At 33.6% G+C, this 19,087-nt stretch overlaps 1 protein-coding gene and 1 long non-coding RNA gene across 9 annotated transcripts; one reads left to right on the plus strand and one right to left on the minus strand.

Annotated features, from left to right (window-relative positions):
• Positions 1 to 6,662: 6,662 nt before the first annotated feature.
• On the plus strand, positions 6,663 to 9,778 carry LOC146920790 (uncharacterized). 6 transcript variants are annotated; one of them, XR_015011918.1, is made up of 5 exons: positions 6,664 to 6,790; positions 6,929 to 6,988; positions 7,294 to 7,448; positions 8,120 to 8,451; positions 9,368 to 9,778. It is a non-coding gene; the product is annotated as an uncharacterized LOC146920790 (long non-coding RNA). The 6 variants fall into 6 exon arrangements; XR_015011919.1 differs by having other exon boundaries at positions 6,663 to 7,090; XR_015011917.1 differs by having other exon boundaries at positions 6,663 to 6,988.
• A 960-nt stretch (positions 9,779 to 10,738) lies between these two features.
• Positions 10,739 to 18,668, minus strand: LOC146920791 (uncharacterized). 3 transcript variants are annotated; one of them, XM_085714234.1, is made up of 2 exons: positions 16,863 to 18,667; positions 10,739 to 11,053 (listed from the first exon to the last, which is right to left on the minus strand). In XM_085714234.1, exon 1 carries the CDS (start codon positions 18,599 to 18,601, stop codon positions 16,895 to 16,897), a length of 1,707 nt encoding a protein of 568 aa, XP_085570360.1. In that variant the 5' UTR covers positions 18,602 to 18,667; the 3' UTR covers positions 10,739 to 11,053; positions 16,863 to 16,894. The 3 variants fall into 3 exon arrangements, with proteins under 3 accessions (XP_085570360.1, XP_085570358.1, XP_085570359.1); XM_085714232.1 differs by lacking the exon at positions 10,739 to 11,053 and adding an exon at positions 14,408 to 15,510 and having other exon boundaries at positions 16,863 to 18,668; XM_085714233.1 differs by lacking the exon at positions 10,739 to 11,053 and adding an exon at positions 14,408 to 15,502.
• Positions 18,669 to 19,087: the final 419 nt, after the last annotated feature.

Raw genomic sequence — 19,087 nt, forward strand, 5'->3', positions numbered from 1 at the left:
ATGTAAGCCATCAAGCCACAAGTTTTGTTGTTTTCGCGGGTGAAACTGGAGTTGCAAATCGGGTGGCACTTAGAGCTTCCCATCAAATCATCTTGTTGTGAGTGAGACTTCAATATCATGATAGATGATTTGATTTAATTTTAATGTAAATATTTACCAACTAAGTATAAGTTATTCATAAATATTTTCTTATAGTCTCTTTTAATATGAGTTGTCTTATCTGGATTCAACCAACTATTTGATCCGACATTTGCATGTTTGCAGAAAATTCAAATCCAAGACTTTTCTTGTAGTCTCTAGCTCTAAATTTTATATTATTATTGTGCACATGTATGTGGGTAAAACAACATCTAGGATACGAAAATTTAAAACAGAAAAATTAATTAGGTTCGCCGAGAGGAAGCCCTATTAACCTCCTTGTGTCGTATCCATTATCATCATAAATGACCACCAGGCTAGGGTGTGTCCTAAGTCATTGTACCCACTAAAATATCAATTCCAGGGTTAATTGGTTGATTCAGTCAATTTCTGCATTTTTCATGTTTTCTGGTTTAGTAGTTCGTATGAATTCTAAAATCCGGATGTGTAAAATACGGAAATTAGCTTAAAACATGGTTTTGTTGGTCATAATCCAGATTCTAATATCTTTTTTGGTTACAATCCATCCATATTCTAATATCTGAAACTAAAAACCACACTATTGAATTATAAAATACGAACAAGAGTATTTTCTGACAAACGAGGTGTGTGAGAGGGAAAATAATTTCAGTTGTGATTTTGTTTTTTAAAGAAAAATATTCGAGTCAAAATGAAAAGAAAACGGACAAAGTCACAAACATAATTTTACTTCATTCATGTTTCTAAGTTCATTCCTCTCCCTTTTTTTGAATTAAAAAAAGAATATTCGTGAATTTTTATTGAAAAGAATTCCAATGTGTAATGACATGCTCTTCTATGTATTCCATGTTTGCTCCTGTCATTACGGGTGACATATTCGTGCATTTTCTAAACTTAGGACGAAAAAATAAAGAGCATTTTGATTGTTCCTGAAAGCTTAGAGAATTGTATACAACCAAAAAAACTTTGAGCAAGTACACATTTACAGCAGAAAATATCTGCTGCTAGTTTTTCTTTTCCATTGAAGTCAGTACTTAATTACAATAATTACATGTAATGGAATAACAAATATCCACTACTCGTTTCTTTCTCATGACAAGACCTGAGAATTACAATATTTACATAGAAACAACAATTTGATCATGATGAGTGGTTATCCAATATCATGATAAGTGGAACGATAATTTGATCGTGATGAGTGGTTACAAGACCTGGAAAATATTTCTGCAGGCTCCTCCAGACATAAAGTTTATGCTATATCCTTTTTATCAACAAATCATTATTATATAATCCTAAGCTACAATCACTTACTCTTAAAGCTTATTAGGTCTAGCTTATCACTAAACCTATTTTTTCCCTCTAATCACCTATAATTAATTGCTAATCAACCCTAAAAATATTTCCCTCCTTCGGTTTGAATTTGAATTTTAAACTTTGCATTGTAATCTTTTTTTTCCTATTTTTCGGGAGCATTAACTCAGCCTTAATGATAGTGGTGTTTGTTGGAACGTCACATACAGAAAAGAACGTGGTAGCCTTTTAATTCCGTCCTTTTTCATTCCCCATGCAAACCAATCAGTTTTGAAACCTTTGCTATTTCACATGCATCCATTTATCTGTATCTCTTCACTCTCCATTCATGCTATATATACGTGTAAGTTAGAATTTGTTGAAGCATACCTTTCATCTTCTTCTAATCTTCTGAACCGAACATGTCTCAAAGAAACATTTAGCTTGTCATCGATCTATATACGGATGTAAGTATTGTGTTCCAACTTTAGCAGTGTTGCTATATGCATACTATTTTAGGACTTTGGTAGATGTATCTTGATTGGGGAGTTGATGTATCAATATTAGGTTGTTTTTCTACTCACCATATTCATTTGAATTGTAGCTGTATTTGTTGAGAGTTGCCTTATAATTGTGCAGCTCATGGTTCTGTGGCAACAATTACCTCTGTTGGTTTAGTTTGCTGAGTGTAGGTAGTATCTTTCTATTTAAGCATATGAGTCTAGGTGATCAAGTTTCAATTTAGCGCTTGAATTGGTAAGTTGGGAATTTTCTGCTTAGTTTATAGCTGCCATCTGATTTGTTCTGGTGTACACCCTCCGGTCACTATTATAAGCAAATATCCACATTTTAAGTTCATTCAATAAATGATGTATGTGGTCTTTAATATAGACTACATACATCATTTATTGAATGAATCTAAAATGTGGATTTTTGCTTATAATAGTGACCGGAGGGTGTAGAGTTGTGTACTGTATAAAGGAAAAGAAGCAACTATAGAAGAAATCAACCAAACTCTTCATGAATTTGAGGATTTCATGAACAAGTGGTGGCATAGAAAATCCAAAAATAGCATCTGTCAGTTCCAAAAAAGCATTTGGATTGGCTAAATACTAGATAATTGATGCTGCTAATGAGGTAAAATTAGATAAATTTCAAAAATAAGTTTTTATAATTCATAAAACGTTGTTTTTAAGGTGTTGAAATTCCTGTTTTCTTTGACTTCAGACGGTGTATCATATAACATCGATGAGTTGTTTCCATATTTACCTCAATTTCATGAAAATAAAGTTTTATATATTGCTTTGTTTTGTATATTTATGATCTCTTTATTTTGTCAATAAAAATTACTTGATATATTCCATATAAAATGTGGCTTTTTGTTGTACTGAATAATGATGTACTCACAATGAGCAGGAAAATAACAAAATCATATAGACATAGACATCAAGAAGTCTTTGGAAACAATGATAAGAGGGAACCAAAGCTCTGATTTTTGTATACTCATTTGATAATATCTATCGTGGATGTTGTTTGTCATAAATCAAACTATAAATTAAATTTTTTCTTCATTTTTTTGAAAGAAATTTTTTTTCTTCATATTCTATGGGTTTAAGGCCGTTATCAATACATCCTTTTTTCACATACGAAATGTACACATTAAATTCACCGATCATTATTTTAGAATATGTGCAAAAAGTAAGAGCTGCTTATAATTTTGATGAAGGGAACAATTTGCAAGTTGTTCGTGGTACCAATGTAATGCTAGAATAAGGATAATTGAATTATGTGTATTATTTAGTAGTGAAATAGATTTGTGCATCGAACGGGTCGAGAAAACGGTTATACAAATGACTTATTTAACATCATTGAAAATAAAAAAAAAATCTTAGCGGTGCCTACTTCTGATGGTTATGGCCCGTACGTCGTACGAGTCAAAAGTCTATTTTCAAGTAACTATTGTATTATGAGCGTAAATGTATTACAGCTCATAAGACCCGTGCGACGCACGGGTCATCAATCTAGTGTAAACAAAACTTGCAAACCCTTAACCCTAGATTTTGAGCGGGAAATGCATCTCCTAATCTCATTAAATGCTGAATTTGAAATTCAAATCCCCCACTTAAAGGTTACAATGAACCGAGTGCAGCCACCCATATGTATTCCAACTACATTAAATGTTGGTGCCTTTCCAATCTTTTATTTGTATTGTAAATGACAAACCATTAATGTCATTTGTTTTCAATACTTGGTGTTGCAACCTAACCCTCTCTCTCCCTTTTCTCTCACACTCATCAACCCTTTCTCTTCCTTCACCGTTTTCTCTCTCTTCAAAGTTCAATCACCAACGTTTCACCATGCCGAAATATGCTTCTCGATGCCAAACCTGCTGATAACCGGTGGAATGCATTGTAGACAACAACCTCCCAAACCATTTCCATCTTCCCAATACATTGCTCTTATCTCTTCTAATTTCCAATTTCAAATTTAAATCTCTAAAGTTATCTGTAACGCCCGTCGTAAATTATTTAATTATTTAGAAATATATTTATATATATTTATATGATTTATGAATTTAAGTGATTTATGAGGTTTACATGATTTTAGGAGAGATATGTGATTTATCTGGAAATTATGTGATATATGCGATGTTATGGTTTTTAGAGATGTTATGAGGTGTTGAGACTTATTTTATTATTTAATAAAATAAGATATGAAAATAAAATAAAAATATTAGAATTTGGGCTGTGATGTGAAAAGAGTATTTTTAGAGGTGTAAAGAGAAATTAGGGTGAGGTTATAAATAGAAGGAGTTAGGTTGAGAAAAGTTTTTAGGCAGAACGTACGTTTTTGGAGAAAAGGGAGAAAAGTCAGAAAGAGAGAAGAACAAGAGGAGGCTATCGATTTTCTGCAATAACCAGGTAAGGGTGAGACTAACTCTCAATATTATTAAGGGTATGATTCTGAAAAATGAATTTAGCATGTTTTAGGATGAGTTTGTGAGAATTTGAGAATTAGGGTTTTCAAGAGGAGAATTTGTTTTCCATTGTTTTTCACGATCTTTGAATGAATTCATGTTAAATCAGTGCTCTATTGATTGTTATAATTTTGGGTATGTTAATATTTTTGAATTCATTATTTTTCATGTGTTAAATTCGCGGTTGATTGATAGTTATGTTGTTTGTCGATGATGGCTTCAGTTTGTTTTACTAAATCATTGATACCTATCTGTAATATAGTGCTGCTTTGTTTAATCATTTATCCTTGCTGCTAGATTGTTCACCGATAATTCAAGGAACCGGTGCGATGCATCTTTTATTACAATTGCTGCTAAAATCTGTTATGATTTAGTCTTGTACATAAATTAGTGATTTTTTTTTATCGGTTCATGAAACTTATGATGTGTATGTGTTTCTTCTTCTAACTTTTGACATTAAAAACTATCAATTTTCTATGTTGAATTCTTCATATTACACGTGCTTTATATAAGATGTTACCTTTCTTTTTTTGACCTTTTGCATTTGGCTTAAAAGAGTTCTTTGCCGTACTTATGTTTCTAATTATTTTTTTATTGATGAAAGAAAATATCATGAGTGTTTCTAATTTTATTTTGTCATCTTAAATAGTTTATTGTTATTACTATCTACATTTTCGATGCATCCAGCATGAATTGATTTTATACATTTTGGTCTTTAAGTGATTGTGGATTTATTATTTTAGTTAATACTCTTTTCTGACATACAATTGAATGTTATGCAAACAAAGCAATTTGGATTATAATTATATAATTGATGAGATATTTAAGGAAGTCTAATTGATGAATTATTTGACTAAATGTAATTTGTGAACTATGTGATATCATGATGATGTGTTGATTTAACGATGTTGTATTTGACGATGATGCTATTTAAAGATGTGTATTTGTCGTGTTATATAAAGATGTGCTATTTTAAGATGTATGATTCTAAGATGTGTAATTGATAATGATGCTATTTGGAAGATGTGTGATTTAAATATGTGTTATTTATGATGCTTATGTTGATGCGATGTTTAAGATGTTGATGTCTATCGTTTGATGTTGTTGACCATTAATGTCATAAAGTTGTAAGTGTCGGTCTAAGTTGTGAAGTCGTAAGAATTTGTCCAAATTATTGGAATCATATAAGTTGTTTAAGAAGTTCAAGATGTCTAAGTTGTAGGAGTTGAGTCCATTGCATACTCATTAAAGTTGGGGGCTTTAGGCCCGGCAGCCTTCGTGCTCATTAAAGTTGGGGGCTTTAGGCCCGGCAGCCTTTGTGCTCACACGTTGAAGAGCCTAATTACGCTCATATATGTTGTTGAATGGTACCACATGCATTTGCATATCAAGAAGTTTCACGATGGTTTAAGTTGTTAAGTTGTTAAGAGTTGCATTGTCAAGTTGAGTCGTGTTGTTGAGTCATGTGTTAAGTCGAACCTGATGTCTTATGATGATTATAAGATGATAAATGATTATTGTTGTTGATGTTTATGATGCTCTGTTGATGATGTTTGTTATGATTTGATGATGATGTTTTGATGATGATGTTTGTTTATGACTGATGATGATAATAAAATGATGATAAATGATTATTAATGCTGATGTTATGATGTCTTAAGTTGTTAAATATATGATGATACTAGATGATGATTTAAAGATGATTTTTGCTTATGAATTAAAGATGATATCTGTTTACGAACTAATGATGATATTTGATAATTACTTATGAATTGATATAATGCTAAATGATAAATGTTTGATATGTTAATAATGTTTTATGTTGTTAAATGCATTTTGATGAATTATATGCTTAATTTATTGACTGTGAAATCTCACCCCTTCTGCTTGAAAATGTTGCCCTTCATATGAGTAACTTGCAGGTAATAAAGACTAGAGGCGTTCGTGAGTGGACTCCTCACTTTGTGTCTAGGTGCTCTGATACGTAACGGGATGGGGCTTGTTTTACTACTATTCCTTACGTGTCTTTATGAACTTTTTTATGAATAAATGTTGAACTGAAACTATGAGATTTTGATGAGACATGCGTGCCAAGATTTTATAATGTTGAACTATTTTCCGCTGCGGAGTTTCAGATTTTATGATGTTGAAATTTTGAAAGATAATTATTATTATCTATTTATGATTTTCAAGAAGCATGTGACATTCCGTTTGTGATTTAAATACTCTGATTTTATGTGGAATTTTTATGTTGGGAAAACGGGGTGTTACATTATCTATCTACATATAGTTGTGTCCTCTCTCTCAACTCAGACGGTGCAGAAGAAGATGGGATACACTGCCGTCTCTGTCCTTTATATCATTCATTCCTTCTACCTATGTCTTGCTCCATACGATTTCCAAACCGTATGTTCTGTTTTTGTTTCCCCTTCCAATTTCTATGCTATGCTCTTATGTGTTTTTCTTTCAACTGCGATTGTTGTAATGTTGACAGATTCATGTAAAGTTGATAATCAACCATTTTGTTTGTATCGTTGAATGCAGTTGTTTGTCTGTCACATTTTTCTGCACATCATTGAGTTCCAAATTGATTTCTGAATCTGGGTATGTTTTAAAAGCTTTCGATTTCTTCTTATGCGAATCGGAATTGAAAGTTTTCTATTTCCTTTTGCGATAGAACCATTTCAACTCCTTTCTCATTCAAAGGTTGTGGATCGATTCCCTTCTGAGTTAGTTTTGATTCTCCATTTCAACTTTGCAGAAAATCCCTTTACTGAATCCGATTTTCAAATTTTCGAATCCCTTTTGCTGCAAAATCCATTTCAACTTTTCCATTCCCTTTTTCATTTAAAAACTTGCGAGACCCATGTTCATTTCAAATTACATCGTATATGATTATTTTTGTGCAGAAAATGGGTATAAATGGGTATTTCAATTGACTCAATCAAAAAATTTAAAAGATTCTAAGGAGACATATAGGCTTTCTGTTTGTGTTCTTGATGTACGGAATGTGGCCAATGCCAAGGTAAACGAGGAGCTTGAAATGGTTATCATGGATACAAAGGTAATTTGTTCCAGTTTGATGTGTATTGTTGTTAAAATTCTGTGTAATTTGGTGTTGAAGTGAGAAAACGATTTTTTTGTCAAAATTTGGGTTAAAGAAAAACTGTGATGAAGCCAAAACAGAGAAACTAAATGACAACAAAGTGATAGGAGGCTATAGTTCAATAAACTAATACATCTATCTAATTCTCCATCAGAAATATGAACCCCCTTAGAAATAGAACATGAATAGAGAACTTGAAAATCTATAAATGACTTTTGAAAATGAGGTGCATAGTCTAAGTTATCCAACCCACCACTTAGTTTGACCAAACTTGGCAATCATAACTTCATAATGACATGCTTATATATATTAAAAAAATATAAGTGGTTTCAAATCACAGTATTAGGAAAAAGAATTTAGGACCAAAATTGTGTCAGTAGCTTCTTTCTTGGAAGTACATTGTGCTTGGATAAGGTTTTGATAGTTTTCTTTCATAAAGTGGGACAATTAGACAAAACAAGTATGTATTGATCTAATTCTATGAGCACAAGAGGGTTCTTATTGGCCATCAAAGCTAATGAAAAAGTTATATTTGAAGCACAAATCAATGTTCTGAATTAATTGCTGTGTTTTGGACTCTACAATGTATAGATTGTTTGATATGTCTAATTTGGAGTTATCTTTTGCAGTATTGATGTTGTATCTGCAACCGTTGAGGGAAAATCAGCTGCGAATAGGAAAATGATGGTGTACAAAGCCATATGGGAGGAGCTTCAAAGTGTAGTTCATGTGGTTGACCAGATGATAACCAAAACTCCTGCTGAAGCAGTTTAAAAGGTCGTGAGAACTAAGTGAAGCCTATGTGTTGTGCTATTTTAAAAGGTTCATTTGTGCATAGCAGCAGTTTCAGCGGATGGGTGCATGACTTATGAGGACTAAAGTATGGAGCTAGCACTCACATAACAGTACGATTTTGCACACTATGTTTCAAGCTTCATGTGAAATATTGACATTTTTTTAGGTAAGTGCTTTCTCTGCTTTCTATTCAATATATATTTGAAGTGGATTTTAATATTGATGTTGTTGTCTATCATCTTTTTTTGTGTGGCTGAAAATAATTATTGATTTCATTCTTTTTTCCTCATATTCAAAATCATTTGAACCTTCTTATCACTTGCTTTCAATTTTGATATGTATTTTGAGGTTATTATTTCAATGAGAATGGTATACTTGATTAATACTTCATCAGGTGTTGATTAGTATAGTGTTTTGGGACTAATTGTAATGACATGATATGAAATATGGATTACAGAGAAAGTGAAAATTTGATTTGAAACTACTATGTTTTTCACAATGTATGTCTAAGTAGGGATTATGTTATATTCTACCATTCTATGCTACCTATTATTTTACTCTTTCCTTTTGTAGCAATTCTTTGATTTTATTGAATCTTACTTTGTTTATTTCAACTTTGAAAATTTTAGTACATTTTAAGCCTCACGGAAGCATTGACATAAAGTTGCTCATGTACTCCTTAGAAAAGGCTGATGTATGATGTATCTTTCTGTCTCTTTTGATAATTTGAAATGTTTTTTTTATCTCTTTTACCACATGTTTTGTAATTATGTACACAAAATGGGAGAGCAAACATTTGTTTTTAGGAGGGAGAGCAAACATTGATCCACTAGATAGTCCACTAGATAGGTGTTCACATCTTATACTGTTGTGTTATGAAAAATATACTAAAGGCGTTGTTGCTTATTAATTTTGATGCAACTTGGAGTGCTATAGTGATGGTGGTTATTTATTAATCTTTGGCGGTAAAGGATTTTTTGTGTTGCTAACCCTGTTGATTCCTGTTGTAATTTTTCTGCATAAAGTGTGTTTTGCAACAGTCATGTGATGCAACTCCATTGTTTTTTTTTGTGTTAGTTCAGAACTATGTGTACATGAATTTCGAATTGACGTGGCTGTGAGAAAAAGTAAGTGTCGACGATTGAATGGAGTTGTATCTTGGAGTTGTACTGCTTAAGCATTGTTAAAAAGAAAGGCAAGAAGCTTGGAGTTCATGCCTACAAAAAATTATTTAGCTATGGCAAGCTACTATTTATTTCATCACTAAGTTAGATGCTTGAGATCCTAAAGAGATTGATAGTGTGATTTTGTATGTGATTTTGGTGTACTGATGCTTTTATTTTAGTATAAGAAAGCTCATACCAAAATAGATTTTTAGCCTCTCTTGAGTTATATAGTATGGCAAGAGTGTATGTGTCATGTATTTTAAAGTGATTTTAATGTACGTGAGTATACAAATGTAGCTCCATTGGAGTTGTTTCTATGTTTGATTAACCATTTTTTAAGTTGCGATTCTCCTTGCTCACACTTCAATGGTCAATAGGCCAGATGATGTTCATACGTCTAAATTTTTGAACACAATTAATTTTTTTGGTCTTTCAAATCACAAATTAAAATTGAAAGTTGGAGTTCATATAATGTTAATGTGATATTTGGACTTTACTGCTAGCCTATGTAATGGTACTCAGTTGATAATTACAAAGTTGGGTAGATATTCTTGAGGAAAAGGTGATATCAGGAGGAGAAAGTCTATGCCTAGAATGTTAAAAATTGTACGTTGATTGCATCAATACAACTACTAATGTAGCATATAACAAATGTTTCAGAATGTTTAAACATCAATTGTAAAAAAAAAAAAAATCGTATTAGTTTCGTCTCCGTACAATTTTGAAGTTGCATAAGTAGCTGATAAATTGCATTTTATTATCTTTTTCAATTGTTCCCTCTTTTTATGTGTATTATTTTTTTTTAACATTGTATTTGGATTAATCAGATTTTTTTTTTGGTACAGATTAATCAGATTATTATTTACAATATAATTTATTGTTTTGTTTGCCGTCAATATGACCCGTGCGGCAGCACGGGTGCAAGGTCTAGTATCAAAAGTACCACCCACCATTTTCTATATGACTGATTATTAGAGAAAATATGCTACTGATTTTTACCGCTTGAAAGATAAACCAGGATACTTTCATTTGCAAATTGTAAGCATAACATAAGCAATAAAAGTGCGTGAGAAATTAGGCTTGACTGGAAGCATCAATGCTTCCTTCAACCAATGGCTTCCTTACCCCTCTTAGAGTTGCGGTGGATTCATCTTCTTCATCATGTTTGTTAAAGAGATCATCACTTTTCAAAAAGGTTCCTGTAGAATTTATATGATTAAGTAACTATAAATAATCCAGGTATGTATATATCAACTTTCAATAGTAAAACTTTCTTTGTATATCCAGTTAGGGGTACTGTCATTAAGGTTCTTATTGAACAAATACCTGCACATCCCTTTTGATCTCTACTAGAACACATTAGGTTTGGGAAAAAGTTCAAACTTCAGGTTAATTACATAATGAGATCACCGATGAGTAGCCAGGGTTGGCATTTCCGTCATTAATAACTTACAGCTCCCCTCGTGATATAAAGAAAGAAATGAATAACTAGTAAATTACGTGTAAAGCTGTGTGACGCTTACCTATGAACCATACTCCAGCAGCAAGAAAGAAAATTGATGTTAGACAAATAGATGTTTTCCTCCAGTCGTTAATATGATCCTGTGCAGGAAAACTGAGGTGCTTAGAGTTGAGATAATGCATAAAATTAAAAATAAAATTAAAACAAAAAAAAGGCAAAAGGCTGGATATTGCCACAGAATATTTAAGCCAGCAAATCTTCATGATGGCCACATCAATATGCAAAACAGAAATCTGTTTTGTTCTTGCCACTAATTTTTCAAACATCTTGCAATATATCTTTAAAGGGCACATTACTAGTTATCTTCTAGTTTAGCAAACTAAGACTTGAACTCCTTCACATCAATGGGAAAGTTAAGTAGACAATGACACGGCTAAAACAACAATACTATGAGAAATTAAACCATGTGTATCATGTATCCTACAACTTACATCCGATTGAACATACAAACGTCAATAGAAAAGGCAAAACTCGTGTCTGATTACAGACCATACTAAAAAGGCCAGACTCCAGAGTAGGTAAGATGAACTTCACTAGAGCACTATAAGTGAATCATCTTACAAAATTCATGTATGACAACAAAAATATCAGGAAATTAGGTGCAACCTGAAGGACCCCAACGAGTGGTGCGGAAGGGACATCACCAAAGATATGGATTGAAACCGTCGAAATTGCCATAGACAGTGGCCTCAAACTTGGTCCATAAATTGCCATATAACTAAAAATTTGAGTCTCCCATAAATTAGAGGTCCAACTTAGTAAAACTGGATGTACCTTTTAGTGGCCGGTCCATTGTAACATATTCTTTCTCTTTTTAGTTTTTGATTCTTTATAATCTGGGAAAAGCTAATTTGTACCATTGAGACACAAGTTATGAAACTAAATGTAAAAAAAAAATTCTTAGAAAAGAGAAAATGGGGATGGTATATTTTCAAAATAGAATTATTTTTTTAACTGATTTTCTGAAAAGAACTTCAATTAACGGGGATGTTACACTGTTATTTCACAAGCAAGTTATCTCATAACAACTTGAGTAACTAACTTTTTCAACTAACTAAACTACTCTAACAAACTGAATTATACTTCCAACATTTTCACCTCTTGAAGTATAAACCAGGATACTTACATTGCAGACTGTAAAAGTGCGTGAGAAATTATGGTTGACTGGAAGAATCACTTCTTCCTTCAAGCAATGGCTTCCTTTTCCCCCTTTTTCTTCATCATGCATCTTTGTTAAACAGATCATCACTTTTAAAAAAGGTCCCTGTAGTATTTATACTATTAAGTTACTATAGTCCTGTCCAGATAAGTTTTCAAGCAAATTCATAGGTAACCCCGTACACACTCATTAAGGTTTTCTTTGAACAAATACATGTCCATCACTTTTGATCTCTACTGTAACAAATAAGTTTGGAACACAGTTGATACTTCAGGTTAGTTACAGATTGTGGTCATCATAGAGTAGCCAGAATTGACATATCTTTCCATTAATGACTTATTATAGCTCTTTTCGGGCTATAAATAAAGGGATGAATGACTAATAAATTACAATTAAAGCTGCCTTGATGCTTAGTAATAAACCATAGTGGAGATAATGCATAAAATTAAACTCTAATGGAAAAAAGCAAAAGGTTTGTCATCATAAGAAGATAGCATCAGAGAGAAGACAAACATAGTGGTGACAAGGAACCCTATTTTTTTTGTGGTCAGAAGAGACAATATGTTTTTGACAGCGCTGCCGGTCTTTCTGTATTTTTATTTCTTATTTTTTTTTAAAAGGAATATGTAAGACAAAAGTATCGGTGCCGGAGTATAAGTTATCTGTATCGAAGTATAAGTTAGCCGTGTCCGACACGCACCGGTCATTTTTTTCAAAAAAATAAATATTAATTAGCCGACACTTCTATGATACGCTTACCGGGACGTATCAGTAGGGGAATGGACATTTCCAGTTGCTTCCACAATTTTTGAAGTATCGGGCTTCACAGGTGTGTATGTATATGAAGTACCGACTAATTGAAGATTGGATTGTGTATCAACCAATTAATTAACCATGGAATTGATATTTTAGTGGGTACAATGACTTAGGACACCCTAGCTTGGTGGTTCTTTATGATGATAATGGATACGACATAAGGAGGTTAACATGGATCGTTATAGAGTCAATTCAGAAAGTTGTTAAGAGTTTCTTAAAAGAGAAGTTCTCTCTGGTCTAGGAGCTCATAGAACTCTGGTTTAAGCCTTTCATTTTCCTTTTCACCATTTTAGAGCTTCTAGCTCACTATTTTCCAGTTCAATAATTCAGTGTTACCTTGAATTTTCTGAGTTCTATCAGAAAGGGCTGCATTCACTTCCTGCCCATCTTAGGTTTGGTCTATAACAGTTAGTTAGTTGTTAGCAAGGTGATGGGAGATGAGATTGGAAGGGAGGCATGAGTTGCTGAATGTAGCGTCCTTCTAAACTATTGCTACTAAAACTATTAGAGATGAGGATTATGTCTTTTGATTATAGTAAACATCCTTCTAAACCTCTTCTTGATGGTTCTTGTAACTCTGATATGAAATGGCTCATTCTGCTGCTGACTATTGGGATGCTGAGATTGAGTGTTCCTATGGTTGGATTGAGAGATTGAGTGTAGCCATGTTCAAATTGGTTTCCTTACATCAGGATTCATGAACCTTGATGTCTATCGCTGTAAAATAATCCTTGCATTGTTTTATTGTGTTTATATACTTAATAGGATAAAATACATTTACCTCCGTGAAGACAGTCTTCCCTTGATGTTTTGGTTTTGATTGAAAATGTTATTCTCGAGCTAAAACGACCAATAAATAGGCAACGAGTCAGATAACAACATTCTCTAGTGAACCATCATCCAGTAAATCAGGTAAATCACAAATGTGATAAAAATACAAAAGCAACTTTGAATCAATAGTCCGGTCACTCACAGTCTGGAAATAGAGTGAAACATAAACAAAGAACAAAGCAATGAAAATCATCTTTTGGTAGGAAGAACAAGGTCAACAACACCATAATGAAGCAGTCAAGAACAAGACGAATGATCAATAGAACCAGAACAGAACCAGTACGAAGCTATCTTTGGTACAAAAGCTAGACAAAAGATCAATGACATTCAAGGGAAAGGAGTAAGTATTCAATTCAACATAACAAGTGCGGAAGCAATATTCAACATACACAACTAAATATGATTCTCGGAGGGGAAGAGATTCCCTTCACTGGAGAGGATCTGTTCCCCGGAGGGAAAGAGATTCCCTCCTGTCACTTCACCTCCATTGAAGATCTAAACCATTAAATGTATAATACAAAGTAAATTTTGCAACCGAAAAAAAAAAAAAAAAAAACCAAAGTGATTTTCTTTTTTGATGGGAAAACCAAAGTGATTGTAAAATTAAACATTTCACATCTATGTATAATATATCAAATAACTGATTTTTTTTTTTAATAAATAAATAAATACATACAATTTTGTAACATATCACTTTTTGATTGACAGATTATAAATTTCCAATCGCCCAAGTGAGACGAAGACCTTCCAATAACCCCACAACTCTAATATGTAGGCACTACACTGCCCCAAATTCTGAGAAACCCCCCATCCAAATACCATCTACTCCTCTCAAGAATCCACCACACCCTCCCTTGTAATCGCCTCAACTTGATCCGTCTGTATTTAAGCGGACCCAACCCTCTGCAGGCTTCCACCATGCAATTAGAACTTCTACTCTTTGAATATTAACATTTACCACATTGTTCCTATCAGCTTGCTTGTAGTATCTAACCCATCGCTGGACAAAACACTAAGGTTATAGAGCTCGTACAAAATCAGCGTTGTGGTCCTCTTTATTCCTCCACTTCCATAGAAAATGGCAGCTTGTTGCCTAGAAACACGTCCAGTCAAGCTCCTGCTCTTTGCCTAGATCATGATAAAGATTCAAATAAATCCAATCCTTCAAACTAGTATTAAAAAATTGATCAAGCACATCCAATCTCAAAACGTTACACCAAATCACTTTTGCCAGAGGGCAATCTCACAAACACATGAATCGTTGTTGCAACATCATCTATACACCAATGTTCTCCTATCAACATCTTGCTCTTCATGTAATCTGTAATTATCCTGTCATGTTTTACCAACCAAATGAAGCTCTGGACACGTTCAGGAACCTTGAGACTCCAAATTTTCGACCAACCATCATCCTCTGAACACCAATGTTCTCATATCAACATCTTGCTCTTCATATAATCTGTAATTATCCTGTCATGTTTTACCAACCAAATGAAGCTCTGGACACGTTCAGGAACCTTGAGACTCCAAATTTTCGACCAACCATCATCCAAAGCATCATCATTAAAACCACGTAACAGACTGTAAGCTGAAGAGATGGTGAAGACACCTCCCTGGTAACCACTCCAAAGATGTTTATCATCACCTTTTTCATGGCTTGGGGGAAGCATAACGAGAAAACGATTGATGATGTTGTTAGGCAACCAATCCCCGAGTCATAGTACTTTCATTCTTAAAATAAACATCAACCAAAATGTTTGTCATAAGAATTTGTGATGAAACATAAAAAAAAATTAAAAAAGAAGTTATCTATTTTTATATCACTTTATCAAAATCATGCCGACTAACACTGAAGGTAAGATTTCAAAACTGAAGGTAAGATTTCAAAAATTATTATTGGAATTAAATTTCATAGAAATCATATATAACTAGGGGAATATTATTTACATAAATGTGTGGTAAATTCTAGATATCCTTGAAAAATTGGGTAGTTGTATTTTACTCCTGCGCATAAAAAAATGTCCCCATCTCAACAGAAATAGATTCTTTCAAGTGTAATTCTCTAAAAAAAAAATCATTTGTTGCATCTCAATCATACATTCAATATCTTTTTTCTTTATAATTTTATATTTCTTTCTCTATCTTATGTTTAATGGTGTAGATGTAACAATTGAGAAAACGAGAGAATTCCAATTGAGAGAATCCATTACCCATCTCAACATAAGAAAAAAGTTCAAAGGTTGTGTGTAAATTTTTATATAAGATCCTATTTTAAGATTACATAGCATAATCAAAGAAAATTAGTATAAACGAAGTCATAATTGGAGTTTTTGAATGAATTGAAATGACAAACATATGAATAAAAGATCAAATCTCTACATATTTGGGCCAAATTTGTAGAAAATTTTGAATTCTTTGTTGCGTAGAGATTTCAAAATTTTCTACTAATATTTTCAATACCTCTATGTAACTATGAAATATCTACATATTTGGGCCAAATTTGCAGAAATTTTTTCAATACCTATATGTAACTAATGTTTTCAATAAAAATGAAATTTTATGTTACCATATAATACATTAATAATTATTATATTAAAAGAAAACACTTTAAATATTAGTAAATTTTAGAAGATAGTTGCACTGCTTAGAAATCCCACAATCCATTTTCTCCTCTCGGCTCTTTTAACTATGACCATAATCATTTGAACTACTTATTTTCTACAACAATTTTAGGTTTACAGCTTGCTTATTTGACAAGATCATCTCCCAAACTTAATAAAAAATGTTCTGTTTAGGAGAAGAGGTGAGCTTAGGCCTTAACATAAAGTAGACTTTTAAACAGGCTTCAGGTTTGACAAGCCTTCAAAAAGGCCTGACCTTGAAAATTGGCCTGTTGCAGGCTAAAGGCTAGGCTCAGGTCTAAATTTTTTATAATAGGTCAGCCTCAAGCCTTATAAAGCTCCGTTCGGCCTGACCTATTTAACACAATTCCTTAGGCAGTTATCATGCAAGCAAATACATCAAAGATAAATTGGCATTTAAAGAATATCTCAAAGAAGTAACTTTCAAACATAAAATCTTACATTTCATACTTCGGCAGGGAACTTCCGGAATACTAGCAAACAAGGCATCCATGATGCAAGAAGAGTTCCCTTTCGCGATCACTGGGATGATAAAAAGGGGGAAGTGTTATCTTTCTCAACGATCGCCTTGAAAGTACCACCACAGAAACAAAATTGCCAGCAACATTTTGACAACCCCCCAAATTGATCTCTCTCAGCTTTACACATTTTTCTACAACTTGCCTCACTCCCTTCTCTGTGACATCATAACAATTTTCCAGGTCCAGTTGCAACAGGCCACAACAGCTCATTGAAATTGCATAGAGTGCACCATCATCCGTTGAAGACCGGGACAAGTTCAATACCTCTAATTTGGGGACTACAAAGTTCATCTCAAGTAGCTTAGCTCCGAAAAAGGAGGCTAAGCTCAAATGTCTAATATTACAGCCTCTTCTTAAAACTTCAAGTCTGTCACATATACCATTACAAGAGCTCAAATCAAGCAGCTCCAAATTCGGGAAAAAGGAAGCAAATATTTGAATGCTTTTGTCCCTCAACCATGCATTGCCCTTCAAATGAAGAGATTTCACTTGAGGGCTTACAACGAAATCCATTGAAGAATTCGGATTCTCCAAACCCATTTTCCCAATACAAGTTTCCTCCATATTGATATTGGTGAGTAGAGGACAATTTTTAGCTAGTGCAAACAATGCTGATTCTGTGAGCTTATTACAAAAACCAACGTTTATAGAAATCAAATCGCCAAGAAAGTGAGACAACCGAGCGACATGCTGATCATTCAGAAACTCGGCATTTTGAAGATTCAAATGCTGAAAAGATTTACACTTAGATAACAAACGAAATATTCCAGCATAACTATATCCAATGCAACCTTGGAGGCCAAGCCTCGTCAATGGAGGACATTCCTCTGCAAGAGAGAAGAAGAGCTTATCCGGGACACACGAAAATGACAAATCAAGACAAGTTAAACCCTTCAAACTGAACAAGGAGGCAGTGAAAAGGGAACGAAGCCGTTCTAACGCTAATTGCGCCGATTGTGTGATGGTAAAAGACAAACACCTCAAACTTGGTCTCTGGCAGATTGCAGAAGCAACTCCGGCAACAGTTATGTGATATACGCGTATCATAACAATCTCTTGGAGAAACTCACAGTTTTTGCACAAATAAAAAAGTGATTGATCTGACATATCATGACCAGAGAGATTAATCTTACGGAGGTTGGGAAGGGACAAAGACAACTCATTCAATTCAAGTTCAACATAACAATTTGGGAAACTGAGGTCGAGTTCTTGCAGTAAAGGAAAAGAATTGAGGATGAGCGGCAGGTTGGTTTTTCCGAGACGAACCATCCTGGAGCATTTGAGAGAGATCAAAGTTTTCTTCAAAGCTTGCAGGCCATTGACGGGAATCGCGGATCCGTTGGAGAGGTTGAGCGATATAAGGTCTAAGGAGGAAAAAAGTGATAGCTGGGTGAGAAGGTTGTCGAGATCACCGTGAAATTGCGAAAGGTCGAGGGATGTGAGGTTGGGAAATCTGTGGAGGAGGCGGGGGAGGAAAGGAAGGGTTAGATCACAGATAGTGAGGGATGATCGGAAACCGTTGCTTACGGTGAGACACTGTTTGGAAACGAGAGAGAGATGCTCCAAGTAGCGGTCGTCTTCGAGGCAACCGAACACTGCCTCCCAGCACTCATCGGGTAAGTAGCAATCTGCAACCGTCGTTTTTCTTGAAACTGCCATGTTCTCTGTGTGCAGGTCGGTGATTGGGGTTGAGGCTTTCAGATGTCGGGATAGGATAAAAAAGTACAGTATAATATTAGGTCACTTTGCACTATTTTTCTTTTCTTTTTTACTGTAGCAAAATTTAATAGTATTTGGCAAATAAATAAAAAAACAACTTGTTTATTCTTTTCTATTACTAGCGAAAAGACGGACACTCACGTGCTCGTCTTTCCGCTCTTTTTATTGCGCTAAAGTTTAAAAATTATGAACGGTGTTTTTTTTATGAAATTTTGATTTTGATTAAAACTAAAAAAAATATAAATGTTTGTTGTTTTCAGGTTATAAAAAATCAAGCTAACCATGATTATCTATTTCAATGACACCGACAATAATACAGCAAAAAAAATATAATCTCAATTCTTTTTTTAATGACACCAACAACATTTTTATTATAGAAAAAGTTGTTTAAGGGTATAATTGGAATGATGAAAAAGTAAGTATAAA

This window comes from Medicago sativa, chromosome 5 (genome assembly GCF_051527215.1).
Source record: "Medicago sativa cultivar Bolivia chromosome 5, Bolivia_mono, whole genome shotgun sequence".
NCBI classification, from domain to species: domain Eukaryota; kingdom Viridiplantae; phylum Streptophyta; class Magnoliopsida; order Fabales; family Fabaceae; genus Medicago; species Medicago sativa.